This window comes from Pyrus communis, chromosome 2, assembly GCF_963583255.1.
Source record: "Pyrus communis chromosome 2, drPyrComm1.1, whole genome shotgun sequence".
NCBI lineage: Eukaryota > Viridiplantae > Streptophyta > Magnoliopsida > Rosales > Rosaceae > Pyrus > Pyrus communis.
In genome coordinates this window covers 14967983-14992471 of record NC_084804.1, presented here as the reverse complement: position 1 = coordinate 14992471, position 24489 = coordinate 14967983, and the positions used below count along the sequence as shown (strand labels likewise).

The 24489-nt window shown below is 37.1% G+C and overlaps 1 protein-coding gene across 2 annotated transcripts; it reads left to right on the top strand.

Moving 5' to 3' along the window:
• The first annotated feature begins 2858 nt into the window (after positions 1-2858).
• On the top strand, positions 2859-12585 carry LOC137725148 (brefeldin A-inhibited guanine nucleotide-exchange protein 1-like). Of its 2 annotated transcripts, XM_068463738.1 has the most exons (11): positions 2859-4129; positions 4574-4891; positions 5684-6023; positions 6170-6595; positions 7126-7418; positions 8013-8286; positions 8640-9142; positions 9475-9796; positions 10118-10478; positions 10853-11535; positions 11760-12585. In XM_068463738.1, the coding sequence occupies exons 1-11, from the start codon at positions 3114-3116 to the stop codon at positions 12369-12371; spliced, it is 5148 nt and encodes a 1715-aa protein (XP_068319839.1). In that variant the 5' UTR covers positions 2859-3113; the 3' UTR covers positions 12372-12585. The 2 variants fall into 2 exon arrangements, with proteins under 2 accessions (XP_068319839.1, XP_068319840.1); XM_068463739.1 differs by lacking the exon at positions 2859-4129 and having other exon boundaries at positions 4717-4891; positions 5674-6023.
• The last annotated feature ends 11904 nt before the right edge of the window (positions 12586-24489 follow it).

Genomic DNA, 24489 nt, shown 5'->3' with positions numbered 1-24489 from the left:
GTATTTGTTTAATAACGAAAAGTTCTTGGCTCACCTTGTGAAGTTTTTTTTTCCTAAGCTAGCTGATACGGTAGAAAATGTAGTATCATGTTTATTTGTTTATAAAGATTTAAATCTTTAAGCTAGCCCACTAGGTGAAAAATTCCTAGCTCTGCCATTAATGAAGAGGAGTGTGAGAAGTAAAAATAAGTATGTGAATGTTATTACCCTAACTTAATTTTACATCTCTCATAAATGAAAAAAAAAAATGTAATTACATCTTAATTTTAGATCCTTCTGTTGAACCACATTCCTTTACCTATCATTTCTCTACCAGACACTAGAGAGGTCTAAATCGAGTGTGGCCATGAAGAAAAAGAAGCAGCAGCCATGAAACTCAAAAACACATCATGTTTTTCTTGAGGGGATATGGTAGCAGCAGAACAATAGCAGCACAAGATTGAGAAGGTGCAGAGACCAAATCAGCACATATATATATATATATATATATATATATATGCCCTTTATGAAAAGGAATTTCCATTTTTTTCGCAAAATAGGGATTAGGAGTTGGGCCTACTTCACATCGAACTTTAACTATCCGAACAATCTATTTTGTCAATCTCGATTCATAGATCATTCTTGCAAAAATTCAATTCAATCCGAAACCATTTGCCTATTTAATTATCATGATAAAATTTTATTGTTTCTTATATAATAAAATATTCTTTAATTTTTTTGAACCCAATTAGATGTCTTAAAGTATTTCCGACTTGGCTAATATTTTGTAAGGATAATCTATAAGGTCTAACTTGAAAAATAAACGGTTCGAATCGTTAAAATTCGATATGATATGAATTCCACAACTAATTTTTATATATATATATATCTCTTCCCTTAAAAGCTACCAATATCTTTTAGCAATTGTAGTTTACAAGATGATATGCAAAAAGTTCAAAAGGATTACAAGTTTCTGACTGTCAACATTCAGGCATTCAACGGCATGGCAGGCAAGCCAAAATATTTTTATTCCTCAGTCAATACAATAGAACTTTCTTTAGGAAAAAACAAGCACAATTTATATAAGTAGTGTTGTCTTAGTCAATACATTTTTTTATATAATTATTTATTGTTCAAAATCAGGGGTGGATGTTGTCCGGTTTTGATAGGTTTTACTCTCAAATCACAATTAAACTAATTAATTGGACGTTTAAGCAGTATTATTTCAGCTTTTAGTGTAGTTGAAAATAATAATATCCCTTGGAGTAAAAATAATAAAAATCTTATGAAACGACAACCATCAGCCTAACAATCTTAACTATTTGAAACATGTATAAAACATTCATTCATGGTTGGATAAGACAAAGAAAAAATTGAAGTAGAATCCATATTTACATATCTTAAAAAATTCAAATAGAAATAAAAAATGTAATTACATCTTAATTTTAATATTATGTAAATCTCAATTTTAATAAAAAATTAAGACAACACTACAATAACGGTGAATTCTTTTCATGAAAATACTTTTAACAGTCTGAGACCAGTAAATTTTGTGCTTGGTGACGTGTCAGCATTGGCTTTCAAATTGACGGTCTTAGACTTCCATCGCACAACATTTCTCTAATTATTTATTCAAATATTTGTGTAATTGGCGACAAAGATGGTTGAGTTTACCAATACAAAAAGATAGTTGAACAAAACAAAACAACTGTTATTCGTGTTATAAATATGTAAAAGTTAAAGAAAAAATCTTTACTAATGATAGGAGCGAGACAAATGTAAAATATCGCACTGTAATAATAACTCAAGTGAACGACAAATAAAAATGGGAGGAATAGATAATGTTATTGATCTTTCTTTCTTTCTTTATGTTTTTTGTATGTTTTTCTCTGTATTGAAAGCATACGGAGTGCTCTATTTATAGAGCAACTCCAAACTGATGCATTAATTGCATATTAAAGTTTACAGCACTTTCTTTGACAATACAACCTCCATGCATTTCCAAATTCAATTTCACTTTTCATGGGCGTTCAAAACTCTACCAAGGAACTGTAGGCATTCACTACCCATCAGCATTTTCAACAATTAATAGTTAAATCGACTGTACTTGATGGTAACTGGCCCCTATTTGAACTAGGGTTAACATTTTCTAAACCGAATATCAAAACTTAATCGAAATTACTGAAATAAAAAATTTCCAAATTTTTCTGTTCGGTTTTCACACGCAAACTTGATAGGTTTGGTTTTAGAATGACATGAAAGCCAAATTTAAAAGTTAGAAAGTATGTTTAATAGCATTGTCGCATATAAATGTGAGTGTAACTACATTAGCTAAAACATATATATATATATTTTATCCATATTATTGTATATTAGTATTTATTTTCACTTGTAAGTAAGATATTTCTGCTTTTTCTTTCCTCTAATACAAACAATATTGAAGGGTGAAGGAATCGAACTGGATATATCGTCATACAAACTGATCATAACAAGTTAGACTTGCTTAAATAATAAATTCAGTATGACTAAGTGCTTTTTTAGATATGTTTTTAAAATAATTGAAAACGTTTTTGGTGAAAATGTTTTTGGAACCAATCCTTAGTAAAAATGCAAGTAAATACTGGAAAAACACTTAAAGTGCTTGTTTATTTTAGGAAACAATTTAAGTGATTTTAGAACAAAAAAATATTTTCTCTAGAAGAGTTTTTTTTTTAAAAGTACATTCAAACGAGTCTTATCTTATTTCATTATACGAAAGAATTGTTTGTATTTAAAAACTAGTAAAAAAAAAATAAAAAAAAATTAGGAGAAATGGAAAATATTATTAGCCATAATCCATTGACGTAATGTGGATTTTAGTTGTAAACACAGAACACAAATACAGACAACGTAGGTGGCATGGTCCGAAGAATTTTCCGATTACGCAATTGTCGGCTCAGCCCTTCACTTCTTCCTCAGAAAACAACCAATAAACCAACAGTTGGTCTGATGACAAAGTCATCTCTCAGACTATAAATACTTCCTCTCTCTAAAATTTCTCACTCCAAAAAAAACCCAGATGAAACGAAGAGAGAAGGAGAGAGATCCGATCGATTTCGAATGCATAATTCGCTGACAATCCAATTCCCAAATCAATGTCCGCCTCCCAAACCCTAGGCGGCCCTTCCCGCGCAGGCCGCCTCCTCGGCCCCTCCCTCGACAAAATCATCAAGAACGCCGCCTGGCGCAAGCACTCCCATTTGGTCTCCGCCTGCAAATCCGCCCTCAACAAGCTCGATTCCGTCACCGACTCCTCCATTATCGATCCAAAGTCACCCATATCCGGAATCTCTCTTTCCGACGCCGAGTTCGCCCTCGGCCCCGTCCTCCTCGCCTTAGATTCAGCTTACCCCAAGGTCGTCGAGCCCGCCATCGACTGCGTCTACAAGCTCTTCTCCCTCGGCATCATCCACGGCGAGATCGACACTTCGGATCCCAAGCTTTTGCTTTTCAAGCTCGTCGAGTCGGTGTGTAAGTGTGCGGCGATCAGCGAGGAGCCGATCGAGCTCGGCGTGCTTCGGGTCTTGCTCGCCGCCGTGAGATCGCCGCGGGTTTTCATCCGGGGCGATTGTTTGGTGAATATTGTGAGGACCTGTTACAATGTGTACCTTGGTGGAGTGAATGGGACCAATCAGATCTGCGCCAAGTCTGTTTTGGCTCAGATTATGGTGATTGTTTTCACCAGAGTGGAGGAGGATTCGGTGAATGTCAGCATTTCTAGGGTTACGGTGAACGAATTGTTGGAATTCACTGATAAGAATTTGAACGAAGGGAGCTCTATTTTTTTCTGCCAGAATTTCGTCAATGAGATTATGGATGCGAGCTATGGCGGTCCAGATGGTATAAAAACGGTTGCCTTCCCGGTTCTCAAATTACAAAACGGCAATGCCGATGGGGAGTCGAATAGTGATGGAGTTGAATCCGGTGACGGTTTTAGTAAGATTAGGGATGATGGGTATCTTTTGTTTAAGAATCTGTGTAAGTTGTCCATGAAATACTCATCACAGGAGCACTCTGATGATCAAATTCTCTTGAGGGGTAAAGTATTGTCCTTGGAGCTTTTGAAGGTGGTCATGGACAATGGGGGTGCAATCTGGCGCAACAATGAGAGGCAAGTGATCGTATGCTAATCATACTTGCTAAGTGCTTATAATCACATATTTAGTGTTACATTTGCTTTGGTAATCTTTTGGGCGGGGGGACGACGAGGAGGGGGGGGGGGGGGCGCGGGAGGGAACACTCCAAAAAATCCAAACTAAAAAGTAGTGTTACTTTTACTTTGAAATCCTAGCAAAGTAGTTATCTGGAGATGTGAGGGCAGTTTAAATTAGCGACTAAACAATGTTTAAGACTTTATAGTTTATATAATAGTGGTACACAATGCAGGTGCTTAAGGTGAATGCTACTTTAAGTGGCGTTTCGTGTTCTTAAGGACTTTAAGTCTGATATACAGTCTTTTTCTTGTTGTGATGTTTCTGGCAGAACATATTGTTAAGTACACTCTTTTCATGAATCATTTATGAGAAAGCCAATAGTTTACATTTGCTTGGCACAGGTTTCTCAATGCGATCAAGCAGTTCCTCTGCTTATCACTGTTAAAAAACAGTGCATTGTCAGTCATGGCCATTTTCCAGCTTCAGTGCTCTATTTTTACCAGCTTGTTGTCGAAATTCAGATCAGGGTTGAAAGCAGAAATTGGTATATTTTTTCCCATGCTTGTCCTACGCGTGCTTGAGAATGTCCTCCAGCCTAGTTTCTTGCAAAAAATGACAGTCCTCAATTTATTGGAGAAGATCTCTCAGGATTCGCAGATAATCATTGACATTTTTGTCAACTTTGACTGTGATGTGGATGCCCCAAACATCTTTGAAAGGTACCGCACTTGTCTGTTATTTTTTTATTTTTTATTTTTACATTTTGTGCCTCTAATGCAATAAGAACATGATTTCTTTGGGCATCCATTATTTTCTGTTTTGTGATAGGTAGCATGTTTCAGTCGTACGTAGTTTAACCATATCTGAGTAAAAATCTTGAACTTTGGAGGTAGTTGAATTCTACCTAGCAGATAAAAATATTTATCTTCTAGTTTAAGCTTGCATATTTAGGGCACTTTTGTTTCTGAGCTAGTATTCTGGACTACAACTTGGAAGTTTCCTGATTACTGTAACAAAATTAGGATGAAAACCATGTGATAAATTTAATTATTATCTATGAACTTTAATAATTTATTTCCCTTTAGTCTTAAGTTTCCTGTGCAAAGCATGACACATTGAGGGCTTGTTTAGTATATTAGGGACATTCTTAGCTAACCATTTATAGAGCTGATCTTGAGCGCTTTCTTATTTTGAATTAGACTCTAGATTCTTCTGTTACATGAAAGATCTTGAAAATGGGAGTACGTTCTTTTGACTTAAGACAATGTCAGCGATTTTTCCAAAAAATCAAGCTTCAAGGGAGTCTTTCTGTTCTGGGACTATTTATATTTCATATAGCAGAGCTTAGTACTTATATTGTGGTACCTCCCTCACTCTCCTTCTGACACACACAGACAGATATAGTCACACCAAACACAGCATATACAATATTTTTCATTGTCATTCCTCTGTAAGCATTGTGCTTTTGTAACATGTATTAAAACCCTTATAATTCCATCAGATATTTGCAGGATTGTCAATGGCCTTCTGAAAACTGCTCTAGGACCTCCCACTGGTTCAACAACAACATTGTCTCCAGTCCAAGACATCACGTTCCGGCATGAGTCAGTAAAGTGCTTGGTTAGCATCATCAATTCAATGGGATCTTGGATGGACCGACAGCTGAGTCTGGGAGGCTCCTATCTACCAAAGACCAATGAGAGTGACACTTCAGCTGAGAAAACAGAAAGTTTGACCCCAAATGGTGAAGAAGGAGCTGCTTTTGATAACGAAGTACATCCAGAAGGAAATCCTGAAGTTTCAGATGCTGCAACTCTTGAGCAACGTCGAGCTTATAAGCTTGAACTCCAGGTTGAGCTCTGCTTTGTTTGTATAGCGAAATAGAGTATACAATCATTAGGAATGCAGTATGAATTTCATGTTTGTCCCATCACTTGATATGTCTCTGGCTAAACATGGCTGTTTCCTTAATAACATTTTTATTGTTTTTAATACAGAAAGGTGTCGCTCTGTTTAATAGGAAGCCTAACAAGGGCATTGAGTTTCTGATAAGCACCAAAAAAGTTGGTAGTTCCCCAGAAGATGTGGCTTCTTTCCTGAGGAACAACACTGCTGGCCTAAATGAAACCATGATTGGTGATTATTTAGGTGAAAGGGAAGAATTTCCACTAAAAGTTATGCATGCTTATGTGGATTCCTTTAATTTCAAAGGGATGGATTTCGGTGAAGCAATAAGGTTTTTCCTGAGGGGCTTCAGGTTACCTGGAGAAGCACAGAAAATTGACCGCATCATGGAGAAGTTTGCTGAGCGTTATTGTAAATGCAGTCCAAATTCTTTTACAAGTGCAGATACTGCATATGTGCTTGCATACTCTGTGATACTACTCAATACAGATGCCCATAATAACACGGTGAAAGATAAGGTTTGCTCGCTTAACATGTTCCTTTTGTTTTATATCAAACAGCAATGAGTTTTGAGCCCTTTTTCTTTTTCTGTTGATAATTTGCAGTAATCATTTGGGTGAGCTTTTAACTTCTGTGTCTTTTATCAATCTTTATTTGGGTTATATTTGGGAACATTCAGATTATATTTTTGATTTTTCCAAGATGTGTTTCGTGTAAATATAGGAATGTTGCCTTCTGAAGTTATGCTTAGATGTTCTCATCACAGGAGCTGAAATCCTTTTGGGAACATTGTTAATCTCATTTTATACTTATTTTTTAATTTTATGTCAATATTTTCTTTTCTCCATTGTTGTTTTATTTTGGAGGAAGGGGTAATTTAGGGAATTAGCATTTTCTTCTGTAGAGTTTTAACTATTTTTGAAGTGTGTAGATATAATTCATTAAAATCTCTTGTTGTATCTCATTTTTCATACGCATCGATTAGCATTTTAGTGCTTATCAAAATCTATCTTCTGTCTGCTAACATCTGTGTTCACTGGTTATCCAGATGACCAAGGCTGACTTTATCCGGAACAACCGAGGAATAGATGATGGAAAGGATCTACCTGAGGAGTATCTTGGTGTCCTTTATGATCAAATTGTCAAAAATGAAATTAAGATGAGCGCCGATTCTTCTGTACCACAGAGCAAGGAGGAAAACAGCTTTAATAAATTATTGGGCCTGGATGGTATCCTGAATCTGGTAACTGGGAAGCAGACTGAAGAAAAAGCATTGGGTGCAAATGGGCTTCTTATAAAGCACATCCAAGAGCAATTTAAAGCAAAGTCAGGAAAATCAGAGTAAGCTAAGAAAATATACAAAATAGAATCGAATATCGTTATCTTGTTTGTAAGATATTTTACCAATGACTACACTGATGGATGGAGCGTTGAAAACTGGGTTAGTGTGGCCATGGTTTAATGAGTATAATATTCCTTTTGAATATTTCATGACACTTCGTTTACTATGTAGAAATGACAATCACACCTTCCTTTGTTGTTTCTTCTACTGCCAAATATTTACATTAAGCAGATACTGTTTTGGTAGCATACAATGATATGGTTGGTTGAGCATTGTTTGGGAAAAACTGAACTTTTCTTGATCATACTTTATCTCATGCATTTAATCAACCAGTTCCAAGTCAGACAGGGGAAGATGGTTGCAGTAGGTTGAAAGCCAATGTTTATGTAGTCACATCCTATTAACATCTTTCATTTATAACAAAAAATAAGTAAAGTAATAACCCGAATTAGGTCTAAGGCATCGTCGAGTTGGTATGAGCTGATTTGGGAGTTAAGATCATTTAATCTGATCAATGAGGAATTTGATTGCTTGCCTTCTGCCTATTCGGAGTCTGGCAACATTTGGGAATTCATGTTTGCTTGGTGCTGCAGGTCTGTCTATCATGCTGTGACAGATGTGGCAATATTAAGGTTTATGGTGGAGGTCTGCTGGGGTCCTATGTTGGCTGCATTTAGTGTGACTCTTGACCAAAGTGATGACAGGCTTGCTACTTCTCAATGCTTACAAGGTTTCCGGCATGCTGTTCATGTTACTGCTTTGATGGGAATGCAGACCCAGAGAGATGCATTTGTCACTTCAGTAGCAAAGTTTACTTATCTACATAATGCTGCAGATATGAGGCAAAAAAATGTTGACGCTGTGAAGGTAAGTGAATATTCAGTATATCTTAATCAAAGGGAACATTTATTGCCTAAATCAACGCAGAATATGGTTGTTCAGTGGAAGAACATGTTACGCAAGTATCTGGACTTTCACATGTAATAATATACCCCACATATATTATAATGGTAGAACAAATAGGACCAATTTGGATTACAATTTCTTGACCCTTTTCATATGACGAACGATACCGTTTAGGGCTCAGGTTTACTGTTGGTAGATTATAGCACTGAAATTTTATTGCTTGCATTCTTTGGATCTTACATGTGTATGCTCTCAGGAAGTATATGTGCAATGTCCTTTTATATCAGTTTTACCTATACATTTACTGTTTACAGGCAATAATATCAATTGCCATTGAAGATGGTAATTATCTTCAGGAAGCATGGGAACACATATTAACGTGTCTTTCTCGAATAGAGCATCTGCAACTGTTAGGAGAAGGTGCACCTACTGATGCATCCTTTTTGACTAGATCAAATGTTGAATCAGAGGAGAAAACACCAAAGTCTACTGGACTTTCTTCTCTGAAGAAAAAAGGAACTATACAGAATCCAGCTGTGATGGCTGTTGTTCGTGGGGGTTCATATGACAGTACTAGTGTCGGGGTGAACACTTCTGGACTGGTAACTCCAGAACAAATTAATAACTTCATTTCAAACTTGAATTTGCTGGATCAGATTGGGAATTTTGAGTTGAATCATGTATTTGCTCATAGCCAAAGATTAAACAGTGAAGCTATAGTGGCTTTTGTGAAGGCCTTGAGCAAAGTTTCCATGGCAGAGTTGCAATCTCCAACAGACCCTCGCGTATTCAGCCTCACAAAAATAGTTGAAATAGCGTAAGCATCTTTTCTCCACCCTATTAGGTTCTGTTGCGTGAGCACAATGACAGCAGAATTTATATTTTATTGTAAGATTGCGCATGAAAACTTAAAATTTTCAAGCTCCCAAATGGCATGCTAGTGCATGAAGTCTTTTGCGATCTTTTTCTCAAATTCAAAACTCTCTAGTACTTCTTCTGTGCTTTTCTTGCAGATACATTCCTTGTTTTTTGTCTTTCTCTTGGCAGTGATGATAAATTTTTCTTGATAATCAGTCATGCAACTTCATCTGAACAAAAGAGAAGTTGGGATGGATTTTGTGATCACAAAATAAGTATCTTTCTTTGCAGGCACTACAATATGAACCGCATCAGATTAGTGTGGTCTCGCATATGGAATGTTCTCTCAGACTTCTTTGTATCAGTTGGCTTGTCGGAGAACCTCTCAGTTGCAATATTTGTGATGGATTCATTACGTCAGCTTGCTATGAAATTCTTAGAGCGCGAGGAGCTGGCAAATTACAACTTCCAGAATGAATTTTTGAGACCATTTGTGATTGTTATGCAAAAAAGCAACTCTACAGAAATTAGGGAATTAATTGTTCGTTGCATTTCACAAATGGTTCTCAGCCGTGTCAATCATGTGAAATCTGGCTGGAAAAGTGTTTTTCTGGTATGCTATTGTGTTACAAATTGCATGCTTTAGTGTCACATTTATTATTAGTGTTTGCTGAAGGTGGGCTATTTAGGGGAAAAGGAAATTCCCAACAAACACTAAACTATAGTTTCCTAGTGTAAGATCAGTTAAATTTTTTAAGATTTGTGACCCAAATTGAGCTATTGCCACTGTGAAGTTTCGTATGATAAATTCAGGCAATAATGATCTCAAAGCAGGCTTGGATGTGTTATCCACAGCTTTAAAAATTTTATCTAGTTATTTGCGAAATGACAGTAATAATGCCTTGTGTCTCACGTCATGCTGCTCTTTCATCAGGTTTTTACAGCAGCGGCAGCTGATGAGAGGAAAAATATTGTCTTGTTGGCCTTTGAGACTGTGGAAAAAATCGTCAGAGAATATTTCCCTTATATAACAGAGACAGAGACATTGACTTTTACTGATTGTGTTAGATGCCTCTTAACCTTCACGAATAGCAGATTCAATAGTGATGTTAGCCTCAACGCTATAGCATTTCTCCGGTTTTGTGCTGTCAAACTTGCTGAAGGAGGGCTTGTTTACAACAAGAGGAGTGAGCTTGATGTTTCATCCCTTCCAACAGCAAATGAGGATGCTTCAAATGGAGTGACTTTTAATGAGAAAGATGAACATGCATCCTTTTGGGTTCCATTGCTAACAGGTAACTTGACAATAATTCTAGCTTCCGAGAAAGTGCTACAACTTCTTAGCTTTCTGTATTGTGACATGTACCACACAAACAATGCTTTGCCACTTAATCTACAACTAGGCCCCAAGCATTAAAAGCAAGAGTTTATAGATATGAACATCCAATTTTGGGTAGTAGGTTTTATTTCTCTTATTCTGTTGCTTGGTAAGATTTTAACCCTAAAATCTTTTGCAAGCTCTCCCTGTTCAAGCCCTCTATATTGGATTCTTTCCATTATACTAGTCTTTTTAATATCTTTGGAGAAAGATTCGTGTTGCTCTTCATTCTTTTCAAGTTCAAATTGTTCCGTCCTTTTCTTTCACATAAATATTCTGTTGTTGTCACAGGTTTGTCAAAGCTAACATCAGATCCTAGATCAGCAATCAGGAAGGGTTCTTTGGAAGTTCTTTTTAACATTCTAAAGGATCATGGTCATCTCTTCTCACACTCCTTTTGGACTGCAATTTTCAATTCTGTTGTTTACGCTATATTTAGCTGTGTCAGCGATAAGAGAGACACATATACGAAAAATGACCAATCTTCGCCAGTTTCAGCATCTCCGCGTCCTGAAGGAAGCACATGGGATTCTGAAACTTCTGCAGTTGCAGCAGACTGTCTCATAGATCTATTTGTCAGTTTTTTCGATACAGTAAGGCTGCAACTACCAGGTGTGGTATCCATTCTGACAGGACTCATCCGAAGTCCTGTTCAGGGTACTGCTAGCACTGGGGTCGCAGGGTTAGTGCGTTTGGCTGGTGAAGTTGGTGACAAGCTTTCAGAAGATGAATGGAGAGAGATCTTTCTGGCTTTAAAAGAAGCAGCCACATCTTCCGTGCCTGGATTTATGAAGGTGTTGAGAACCATGGATGACATCAATGTTCCTGGTCTTTCTAGATCTTATAGCGATATAGATTTGTCATCTGATCACGGGTTTACAAATGATGATCTTGAGGATGATAATCTGCAAACAGCATCATATTTGGTTTCAAGAATGAAGAGTCATATTGCCATGCAGCTACTTCTCCTACAGGTTTTCTTCTTGCCCTTTCATCCTTTGCATGCATTCAGGAATAATTCATGTTTGCTTAATTGCTCCTATGTCGATGTCTGTCGTGTCAGTGCTTAAAAATTTCTGCTACTTATGTTCTCGTGATCACGTTCAAAATGCAGTGTAAAACTTAAGAGCTATGCTTGTGAACTATCTTAGTCAAAGTTGTGGAATTTTAATTCTTTTCTCGTTTATTTTCTCTTCAGGTGGCTACTGATTTGTGCAAACTCCACCTTGGATCGTTCTCAGTCGGAAACATTTCAATCCTTCTTGAAATATTTTCCCTCATTGCATCCCATGCTCACCAACTGAACTCAGAGACAATTCTGCACAAGAAGCTGCAAAAAGTGTGCTCTGTCCTGGAACTCACTGCTCCGCCTTTGGTTCATTTCGAGAACGACTCTTACAAGAACTACTTAAGCTTCCTCCAAAACGCCCTCGTGGAAAATCCTTCTCTGTCCGGGGAGATGAACATAGAAACCCAACTCGTTGGAGTGTGTGAAAGTATATTTCAGATCTACCTAAACTGTACGGAGCTTCATTCTGCTGAGCAGAGGCCAGCTGATGAGCCAGTTTTGCACTGGATTCTTCCCTTGGGTACAGCAAAGAAAGAAGAATTGGCCACCAGGAGTGACTTAGCCGTGTCGGCGTTGCAGGTATTGAACAGTTTGGAAAAGGTTTCGTTTAGGCGGCACATTTCTCGGTTATTTCCGTTGTTGGTAGATCTTGTGAGGAGTGAGCACGCATCTGGAGAAGTTCAGCTTGTTCTAAGCAACATATTCCAATCATGTATAGGCCCAATAGTAATGCAACAATAACTCTATTTTTTGTGAGACACTTGATATACACATTGCCATCACCAAACCACAATTTTCTTGTCCTCCAACAGACTGGATCCACAGAGAGAGCCATTAGTATAATTTCTTATTAAATTTTGTAGTGTATACAAAACCAAGGCTGGATTTTCCCACCTTATCAAGAGTGTGTATCATCTACTCTAATGTGTCAATAATATCCATATCTATGTGGTGAGACTCAGTGTCGTAGTGAGACTAAATTTGTCTTTAGCATGCTTTTCGCGACGGGTTTTGTTCAAGTTATATCTCCAAAACGGTCATCGTGCATATTTTTGGGCCCAGACAGCCAGAAGAGTGTAAGATGATTATTTTGAAATGTCAATAATAACTCCTTATCGGTTTGATTAATAATTCATATTCAAGTACCTATCATCACCATTATTATTTTGCTTGTAGTCCTCTGTAACTGCCATTTTTGGTTGTTTATAATTGCTTGTGGTCCAATAAACCTCCATTTTGTTTTTGTACTTCATTTTTGTTTGTTCCTCTTCTTCCCCATATCACTTCCTCCCCGTGCAGCCGTCATGGCTCCACCACCACAATCCTATTCCGAGTTGTCAATGATAAAATCCTTACCACTGAGCACCACCACCAACCCCCGCCTGCCGCCAACATCTCGACGAAGATTGATCGCGATTCCTTTGATGACGAATTCGATTGTATTTTTTTTATTTTTTATCATGGTTTGGTTCTTGTGATGTGATTGGGTAGATTGTTTTGTTTCTGCAACCTTGTGAGTAGTTAGTTTGGGAAGGAAAACTAGTTTCAATTTATTTGACTAACGAGGGTTTTGTTTGGTGTTTTCTGCTTTTTTTTTGTTTTCTTCTTTCTGCAATTTGGTGGAAGAAGATGAAGATCTCCAGGCTTTGGTGAAGGAGAGCTTTTAATTTGAACTTTTGGTAGGTTAACAATTGGAAGTTTAATGGAGGGCATATATGAAATTTTAAACACATTAAATGTTGAATTTATTTTTTAACAAGCGATATTATAATGTTGTTTAAATTCATTTGTGACGAGAATAAAAGACGGTAAAAGTGATAGTAAAATTCAGTTTTCAGCTAATAACTGTAAAAGTTGAATAGGAAAAGGTAGGATCGGAAGATAACTAGCATCCAAACTCTTATCTAAACAAGACACCTTTGACTGTGAGATTAATTTTTTTTGGGGAAACTTAATATGAGTCCAATTTTATGAGCCATTATTAGTTATAGTCCAATTTTATTTAATTTTTAGGTTAGGTCCAGTGATTCATTGTCCACATAAGCTTATTTGTATTCTCTTGCCAAATTTACCCTTAAATTGACCAATTAAGTAATTACTGTTTTTTTTAAGTTTGTGATTAATGTTAATCGTATCCTTAATTATAGGATTAGGGATTTAAATCTCCTTTTTTTTCTTCTCCTTCCCCAAATCGTTCATTTCTCTTTTCTTGTTTCTCCCTCACAATATCTTTTTCTTCCTCTGTTATTTTTCCCAGTAGTCTTCTACCATAATATTATTCTTTTGCTCCTCATTTCATAAGGATGATCAATATAGATTTGATTGGTTTTTTTTTTTTTTTTTTTTAAAAAAAAAAAAAATTTGTATTAGTCAATCTTGTGTTCTATCGAATTAGCATTTTTAACTTTGAAGTTCTATCGAATTAGCATTTTCTCTAGTGTTTCCTCCCTCAATATCATTTTTCTTCACGATTTTTTTTGGTTTTTATCTACCTATATCACTTGTCCTTTATTTATTTATTTATTTTTTTTATCTTTTTATATTATGTTGTGCCTGTATCATGAATAATTGTATTTATCTACCTATATATTACATATTTTGTTGGTAATCTATATAAGATTAATTGTGTTTATCTACCTATATATCACAAATTAACTGTGTTATCTACCTATACAATAAGTTTTTGTTTATAGTCTATCTGTATCATAGATTATTTTGTATTATCTATCTATACAATAGGTTTTTGTTCATAGGCTACCTCTATCATAGATTCTACCTACATCACAAATTTTTTATCTACCTCTAGCAATGTTTCTTTTAATTTTTGATAAACTTATAAGATTTGTAATAATGTCTTTTTAATTAAAAAAACGGGTAGATAAAGGTATTTGAAGATTCAAATTTTAAAAATTCAAATTTAAAGAATTAAAAAAAAATTCCAGGGGCAAAACAGGTGTAATAGAAAATGAAATAAAATTGGACCTAATTAAAAAACAGCTGAATTTTTTGGACCTGAATCAAAGTGCCCCATTTTTTTTTTTTTTTTTCGTAAACTGGAACTAGCATTCTAAGGCAAAGACTAACAAAGTACAAAGAGCAAGTACACACAAGAGATCCAAGCAAAACAAGAAAGGGCCCAAAACACACATTGAAGCCCAAAAAGAAACACTTCAAAACAGAAAACATTATCCTCCTGCTATCGCTGATGCCACCAGAACAGTGCCTCTAAACCACCGCTAGCCAGCATCCCACAACGAACATCCTTCTAATCGCATCCACGGAATGAAAGAAACTAATGGAAATACGTAACCCATTAGTGACAGAGCCAATAAAGGCAAACAGAGTGAAGGTGATGGTGTAATCGGAGCTCTACACATCTTCCGAAAGCACCACAAGGTGTGGTGAAGAAAAGTGTATGCATATTGGAGTTGGGGTAGAGACGTTGAAGGACTGAGCAAAAGAGAAGGGTTGATGAAAGACATAAAAATGGATGGACGGCGAGGGACGGAGTAAAAAGGGGATTTGATGTGGGGTATAGAGAGATGAAATCGGCAGCAATTGAGATGGAAAGATATAAATATATATATATATATATATATATATATATATATTTATATGAATTATATCTAATTATAAAATAATTATTGTATTAAATATATATTGTACTCAGGCAAATAAAACTTGTTACAAATTGTGATTTTCACCTCTTTTTTATTTATGCATATCTCTGTTTATATTTGATATTTGCATTGAAAAATCAAATTAGAATCAAAGTACAAAAATAAACATAAGTTTGCAATAGGAGAAAATGGCAAGTAAGAAAAAAAGAAGGCATCTGAAGAACATTATATTGAATAAAAATGAAAAAAAAAAAAACGCACGAAGAACATTATATGGAATAAAAATTGAACCTGAGACACTAAGACATCAATGAAATTGCAATAAACCGTGATTTATAAACGCATTAAAAGTTTGAGATAAGTTCTATAGTAGTTGTCTCCTATTCAACTTGCATGCTTCCTTAGCAAAATACCAAAGGAGTTTTGATGCTGATTTGAATGTGATAGGAAAAAACAATACAAGGCTCGAACAATAAAAAATGAACCACTAAAAACTTATTAAATCGATAATAAATTTATCATAATTAAATATCGAACTTATCATTTATGAGGATAGTGTTCAAATCCATGTAACCAAAATATATCTAAATAAGGAATAAACTTTTGTTTTGAAATTTTGAGTTGTTTTTTGTTTTGTTGCTTGTGATAGATACATGATGGGTTCTTAATCTCATCAATGATCATCTAATTTTAATAATAAATTAAACTTAATAAATAAATACAACTTGGAGTTTTCAAAGGAAATATGAACAATTTAAAAATGCCTTCTATGGGAACATTTTAGAAGTGTTTGTCGGTATATTAGTAGCGGGTCAAAAATTTTCTTCCTCCAACCGATATGTTGATCGAATCATTTTACATTTGGTTTTAGCACGTTTTATTTAAGAACTTTCAGTGAATTCATCAGCTATAATTTATCTGTAGATGCTCTATGATAGAACAAGCATGAATAACACTGTAAATAAAAATAATTAACAACTTTTCAAGATTTAGTTCATGCATTTTATTTTTATAGCCAAAAAATAAAAAATGTTGTGGCTTATTTTATCTAACAAGGAGGGGGAGGGCCGGCGGCACAGAGAGAGATGTGTTTGTAGGGTTGTGAAGAAGATGTATTATTCCCCCTACGCAATGCCTTTATTTATAGTAATAAGGGAGGGAAGAATCCTTGTCTTCCAAGGAATACAAGTCCTAATAGGGAAGAATAACTAGTATCAAATCTAATCTAGGATTTACACGATCACATTTAAATACAAAGTTTATAACACTCCCCCTTGAGTGTGTAAATGCTCAAGTAGATTCGGCATCATATAGAGTTGAAGAAGTCAACTCGTTAGCATTGATTTTGGGAACACGCTAGTCTCAAAGTAAAGTAGGCACTTGCATATGGAACCAAATCTCACAAAAAACCCAATGGCTATGGTAAAACCTAAGTAGGAACGAAACCCGTAGTCTAAGAAAAAATGCGTGAGTAATGCAAAGCCCAATGAAACGTCTACGAGACGTCATCAGCGATATGATCAACCCAAGGTGGGTGCCTCGTCAAAACCTAATTAGGTAGCAAAAACCCAATAAGAAAAATGCTCCTAATCGTAGAGAAAAATAGTACATTAAGATCAAGCAAGTATATTTCAGGATACTCCCCCTGAGTTTGACATAACTCCAAAGAGAACTAACAATGTTACAACTCAGAAAGTTTACGCATACCTATTCCTTGAACAAGCTTATGAAACGTCACCTTGGGTAGTGATTTGGTGAAGAGGTTGGCCAGATTGTCTTGTGAACGGATTTGTGTAACTTCAATTTTCTGATGCTCTTGCGATTGATGTGAGAAGAAAAACTTCGACGTAATGTGCTTGGTGTTGTCTCCTTTGATGTAACCCTTCTTGAGTTGTTCAATGCATGCTGTGTTGTCTTCATAGATCATTGTCGGGACATCAACGATGAGGAAGATCGCAGGAGCTTCGAATATGGCCCACAACTGCTCTCAACCAGAAGCATTCCCGAGTTGCTTCGTATAAGGCGAGAATTTCAGCATGGTTAGAAGAAGTGGCAATTAGGGTCTGTTTAGTTAACCTCCAAGAGATTGCGGTGCCTCAAATTGTAAAGAAATAACGCATTTGAGAGCGCACCTTGTTCTAGTCAGATAAGTAACCTGTGTAGACATAACCAACAAGGAGAGAATCAACTCGAGATAAGGAGGTGCGACATTACTCGAGAATCCATAGGGATAGAACAAACCCAAATCCATAGTACCCTTAAGGTAACGGAAGATGTCTTTGACACCAGTCTAGTATCTGCGTGTTGCATTACTGTATCTTGCCAAAAGATTAACAGTGAGGAGATGTTGGGTCTAGTGCATTGAGCTAAGTACAATAAAGCGCCTATCGTACTTAGATAAGGAACTTTGGGCTCCAAAATCTCTTCATCATCATCCTTCGGATGGAAGGGATCTCGTTTTGTATAACGACCAGTCCCCAAATATTACCATTTTTATAATTTTAAAAAGTGGATTTACGAAAATGCCTTTTGACATGAAATCATTGACTTTCATTGACCTTCATACCATACAATGTATGATCTATTCTATTAGCGTTTTCTTCTAGTACTTGTCGTTACGAACGCATGGGAAACGGAATGTAATTTGGAGTTATAACGAAAGAGTTATAAACGAATGAAGTTGAGGGCAAAATGATCATTCGACCATCATCTAAAAGGCTCCAGATTCACTGGAACAGTGAGATGGTGCCACATGTGTGGCCAAGATGGAGGGATGAGAGAAGAAATGATGGAAAAGAAAAAGATGGACGGGGGAGAGAAAGGAGAAATGAAGGAAATGAGGGAGTGTTGACCAATCATAAAAGAAGGGAGGAACCAGCCAAAATTGGACCCTATTCAACCCGTCGACCCGACTTGACCGTATCTCCCTACACCAAGCACCTTTAATAATGTAACCGGTACCATCTTGTTCCTCACTTCGAACCTAGTCGAACCCTTACCTTTAATTCCACCTTCTGATCACCATTTTGAAGATTTGAGAACGAAATACTCGATGCTCTCCGTGAACCCTAGAACAGAGATCACCCTTTTTGGCATCGATCACGGTGGCACACCACCTGTGGTTGGTAGCCCTCCATTTCAGAAGTAAAACCAGACTAGAATCACAATCATTGGACCTCTGACGAAGGAACGGCGAGGTTCTTAATTTTCGGCCACCCGACCTTTTCGAGATGTTTTTAGGCCACTTCCTGGCCGAATTGGACTTTGGCACAGGTATAAAAGTTCTTCCTCTTGATGAGTTCTACATTCCTATAAAATTTAGTAATTTTTGGAGTTGGTCGGAAAACTGGGTTTTTGTTTGCCGGAAACCACCACATGCGGCGACGCGTGGAACCCAAGGTTCCTCCTTAGGTTTTTTGACGTGCCGAATCCAAATCTTCTATCCATTTCTCAAATTCTATCATTTTAGTAGAGTTTATTAAATGATCTCTAATTGCGTTTAGGTGCATCGATTGGAAGCGACATCGTCCTTTCTAGTTCGAACGGTTCCCTAGCAAAAAAATATCTATGAGTAGACTCCTTAACTTGCATGTTTTTATAAAATGTTAGGCTTGCATGCATTACATATTTCATGAATTATTGGATTTTCGTACATGAAATTCTATGGATTTACGAATATGATTTATTATGGATTTATGAAATGAGGCTTTTAGCTTTTGAGCTCCAGTGATATGAGATTTTGAGATATGCTTTCGGTGCTTATCTAGTGGGTTATCATATAACACTTCCACACAACACAGTATGTGTCTATGGCCATAGAACACAGTTGAAGATATTTATGCTATACCCTCAGCTTTGCTGGCGAAACCAATGTCGGACAGTTTCACTAGCCATGGTTAATATTGGTGTGTGATGTTATATGTTTCTTCTCTGGTGTAACCCAGAGTCGTACAGCTTCACTTTCGAGTGATGGGGCCTACCATGTTTCTTCATTGGTGTAACCTAGTGTCATACAGCTTCACATTCGGGTGATGGATATGTACTGCCTTTAGACGACTATGACACCCTTAATGAGTACAGTATTGATGAGATTTACGAATTTGCCTTCGGGCGGCGATAACACCATTATTGAGCATTGTCGTACACGTACATATTTTACAAATGTTTTCATGGCATGTTAGAGTTTTCAGAAAACCTATTATGTAGTACTATATATGTGTTTTCAAAACAGGGGGTTAGTATGTTCAGAAAAAAAAATGATTTTCTTATTATGAGTATTATTATTATAAACTTTGGTCCACTCACCCTTTTGTTTTGCGCCCCCTCAGGAGTTAGAATTGAGGCACACAATCCTGGCGTCAGGGCATTTCTGTATAGGTATCTCCGAGTCTCCTCAGTGTATGACTTATTTCTTTGTTCGTACCTTTTATTATAATTCCTTCATAAGATTCTTGAATATTTGTATGCTCTGAACACAGTTCTGCATTGGTGTATCTCTTTCTAATTACATATTTTATTTATATGCATGTTTAAAATGGCTTCGTCATCCTCGAGTATCGGTCAACACGTGCCTACCCTGATATTTTGGGATATAGGGGTTGGGGCGTGTCATTCTGCATCTAGTGATCTAATGACTATAAGAGTACTTGAAGGCTTCACTTTATCCTCGTTAAAGCGGCACAACACTTTCTAGGTGTAGTTCGATTGATGAACTAAGATTCCATCCGAATGGTGCTCTATCTTGAGACCAAGACAGTATTGAGTCTTTCCTAGATCTTTCATCTCAAATTTTGACTTCAGGTGTGTAGCAATTCTCTCGAGCTTTTCAGGAGTTCCGATGAGGTTCATATAAACTGCAACAATCGCAAAACCGAAATGTGACTTAATGAACACATAAGGGCATAGTTCGTTGTTCATATATCCCTGACTTGTCAAATACCCACTCAGACGGTTATACCACATTCTTCCAGATTGCTTCAAACTGTAGAGTGAACGCCTCAGCCAAATTGAAAGTGTGTCCCGAGGTTTGGAAATATTTGATCCAGTCAATGTAAATCCTTCGAGAACTTTCATATAAATTTTCATATCATGATCCCCATAGAGATATGCAAATACTACGTCCATCAGCTGCATACTTAGTTTTTCGAAAACTATCAAATTGATAAGGTAACAATAATCACATCCATAATGGGTTTAAAACATGGTCAATCCCGGGGCGTTGTGAGAAGCCTTGCGCAACAAGACGAGCTTTGTAACGCATAATTTCGCTCTTCTCATTATGTTTCCAAACGAAAATCCACTTGTAGCCAACGGGCTTCACATCTGGAGGAGTATGAGTGCTTCATAGGTGGATTCATCTCTTCAAGGATGCTTTCATAATCTAGAATTTCCTCATGAGTTGGATAGAATAAGTAGGCGATAGTCGAATTTACGGTAGTCTCAGGATGAGCCTGTGTCATGGGTTTTGTCTTCCTGGGGTGTAAATCCTTTGAATCAAGTGGTCTGCCATGCTTTTGTGTAAGGGTAGAGGATTGACTAGCCGTTAATTTATATGGATCGCCCAAAGTGAAATCCTGGGCCTCTATGAGGGAAGTCCGTCGTACATTTGGTACATCCATCTTTGCAGGCACATTCAACAATTATGGATATAATGCATACACAATTTATGTAGAATCTAAAATTAAAAAAATGTAAAGTTGGGTCATGCATTATGGTGAATGTTCATGCTATTAGGCTGCAAAAATATCGAGATAAAAACCATTGTTTTGAAAGAATTTGATTGTGTGATGATATTGATGAACTGGTTTGATGCAGAAAACTTCCACGTCAGATTCCTAAGTGCAACGGTAGGAGCGTACTGATAACGTGTTGTGCCTTATTTTATTTGAGAGAGAGAGAGGGTCGGCGACACAGAGAGAGAATAGAGAGAGATGTGTTTGTAGGGTTGTGTAGAGGATGTGTTATTCTCATACACAGTGCCTTTATTTATATTAATAAGGGAGGGAAGAATCCTTCTCATCCAAGGAATACAATTCCTAATAGGGAAGAATAACTAATTTCACAATCACACTTAAATACAAAGTTTATAACAGAAAAGAAGTTTGAAAAAACAAATAGAAAAGAAGAAAGATGGCGCGGGATTCGAATGATAAATAGAAAGACCAAGGTATTGTGTGTTTCTTCATTTATTTTTTATTTTTTTATAAAAAGGATAATTATTGTACTGCTCAAAAGTTTATGAGTAAATTACATAATACTACCTCAACTATTAGGTCAACCATAGTTTCATACCCCATCTTTATAACATTTCAATGTCATACCTTATCTACGAATTTGTTGCAATGTCATACCTCCATCAGTTTGTCTGTCAATTCTTCCTTTAAATGTTGACATGACTTAAGAAGAAGCCCGTTCCCTGGCCCAACCGGATTAACAAATTAATTAAATATTAAAAAAATAAAAAATAAAATCATTTAAATATTTTTATTAAAAAAGGGTGGGACCCATCCCCTACAAACCCATCACCCCACCCCTTATTCCCACTTCACCCAGACATCGAACTCACACATCTCCGGTGACCCTAACCTCTTCTCCACCACCTCTTCGATTCCCCTTCCCTCCGTTACTTTCCTTCCCCTCACTCCGTTCATCTCCGTCCCTCTGTTCCACAAGATCTTTACCTCTCACGGGCTCGAACCCGACCTAACTCGGTCCCCCTTGTCTTCCCTAATTTCCAGCCGGTTACCTCAACCTCTCATCCACCACCTCTTCGGTTGGGGAGTGCAGAGCGAAATCCTAAGCTCATCTTTCGTCCTCATAAGCTTTATGAGTAAAATTACCCCCTTCTCCTGCTCAATTGCCTCGGAGCTTCTTAGCTCCGTCATCAATTGCTCCTCCCTTTTGCATCTTGGCAACGAGAACTTAAGGTTTAGGGTTTGAAGCTCGGTGGTGATTTTGGAGGAAGACAACGAGGAGTAACACGACGGCCGGGTCACGAAGGGAAGATGAGTGGGGGGACTTGCTGAGGGGATGACCACCAACTTTTACGACGAACTAGAATAGAAATGGTCTACTCGGTGGCTTAACTCGGTTGCCGCGTGCATGAACCGAACCGACGGCCTCTCTGCCATCCCCCTTAGCATTTCCCGCTCCAAAACCCTTATTCCTGGGTCTTCCCTATCTTTCTCCATCAACGTTCGTTCGGCCTTCTCGAGTGCAATTGAATCAGGTGCCTGCGAGTACTGGACATTGTTGCGGTCACACTAGTTTTGGATGGTAGACTTGATGGCAAAATTGGGAATCACGGTGGAGAAATCGGGTTGGGTCCCGTTTTCGAGTTTGGGGGAGAAGCTCAACTCGCGGCTGAGTTAAATGGAGAGGCGCTCAAAGGTCTGATCCGAAGAGACGACGACAAGGTTAGATATTAAAGACCAAAAAATGGGGCATAAGAGTTCATTTGGGGGATTCTTTGAGCTGGAATTAGAGCAGTAGAAGGAGATCTTCCACCTGTGCTTGCCATTACCGCCTATGCCCAAAGACGAGACGGTGGAGGTTGCGGCGGTGGAGCTATGAAACCTTTCTGGAATTTTGGGCTAATGGGTTTCTAGGTTTGTAGGGGATGGGTCCCACCTTTTTTAATAAAAATATTTAAATGATTTTATTTTTTAATATTTAATTAATTTTTGGATAAATTACATAAAACTACTTCAACTATTAGGTCAATCATAGTTCTATACCCCATCTTTAAAAAATTTCAATGTCATACCTCATCTACGAATTTTTTACTATTTCATACCGTCCATTAGTTTTCTGTCAATTCTTCCGTTAAATAGTGACGTGACTTGAGACGGAGTCTATTATCTATTAAAGAATTAATTAAATATTAAAAAACTAAAAAAATAAAATCATTTTATTTTATTTTTTTTGCATGGGGACCCACCCCTTATTCCCTTCACCCTTTCTTCCCCCTTGTCTTCCCCAAACCCAAAACCAACCAGATACCACCCCAAACCCAGATCCCACCCACCTCTTCTTCCCCGCTGCCATTCTCTGCCACATCAGCAGTCTTATCCACCACTCCCAGCCCCTTCTCCCTCACCTCCCTCAACGCTCTCTCTCCACTGCCACTCTCTACCGTATTTAACAAATTTGCCAAAGAGAGGGCCGGTTAACCCGATTTAGTGAAGGCGGAGTCGGAATCAGAGAAGGAGTCGGTCGATGGCGGTGTGGACGGAGGGAGGGAGAAGAGAGTGGCGGTATTGATCATCGCAGAGAAGACGGGATGGGTGGGATCTGGGTTTGGGGAAGATGGGATGGGTGGGTTATAGGTTTGTCGAAGACGGGATGGGTGGGATAAGGGTGGGTCTGCCATGCAAAAAAAAGAAAATTAAAAATGATTTTATTTTTTTAGTTTTTTAATATTTAATTGAAATTTTAATAGATAGTTGACCCATCTCAAGCCACGTCACTATTTAATATAAGAATTGAAGAAAACCGACAGAAGGTATGAAATTGTAAAAAATTCATAGATAAGGTATAACATTGAAATTTTTTAAAGGTAGGGTATGAAATAGTTGAGGTAGTTTTATGTAATTTACCCTTAATTTTTTAATCCAGTTGGGCTAGGGAATGGGCCTCGCCTCAAGTCACGTAAGCATTTAATGAAAGAACTGACAGACAAATTGGCGAATGTATGACATTGCAACAAATTCGTAGATAAAATATGACATTGAAATGTTTTAAAGATGAGGTATGAAATTGTGGTTGGTCCAATAATTGAGATAGTTTTATGTAATTTACCCAAAGTTTATCTATGGATCCTTAGTCGGTGTACCCATAAAATTTATCTGAAATAAATTCTTAGAAGCTATGTTATTTCAATTGTCGTGCATGTACTGCAATGAGTCAAAGCACACGAAAAAGGATCTTTGTCAGATCCTTTTCTTAGGAATCCTAGGGATTCCGTGATCATAACTGTTCATCGTATATCATGTGGTCAGTTTTCGTTAAATACTATTTATATTTAATTTTAAATTTTAAATTTTGGAATGATTTCTGACTGCACGATATACGATGAACGGTCACGATCACGGGATCCACAACACACTCTCCTAAAGCCCAACACGTAAAACTTTTAATATTTATCTCAATTCTATCATGGGGTGACAAATGTTTTTTATTGGGAACAACTTCGAATGATATAATTAAATTAATATTTTGATACCATGCTATTAACTATA

Coding starts and splice junctions, on each gene's coding strand:
- LOC137725148 (XM_068463738.1), top strand. CDS start 3,114: ATGTCCGCCTCCCAAACCCTAGGCGGCCCTTCCCGCGCAGGCCGCCTC. Junction 9,797..10,117: donor GCTGGAAAAGTGTTTTTCTG/GTATGCTATTGT, acceptor CTCTTTCATCAG/GTTTTTACAGCAGCGGCAGC. Junction 10,479..10,852: donor TTGGGTTCCATTGCTAACAG/GTAACTTGACAA, acceptor TTGTTGTCACAG/GTTTGTCAAAGCTAACATCA.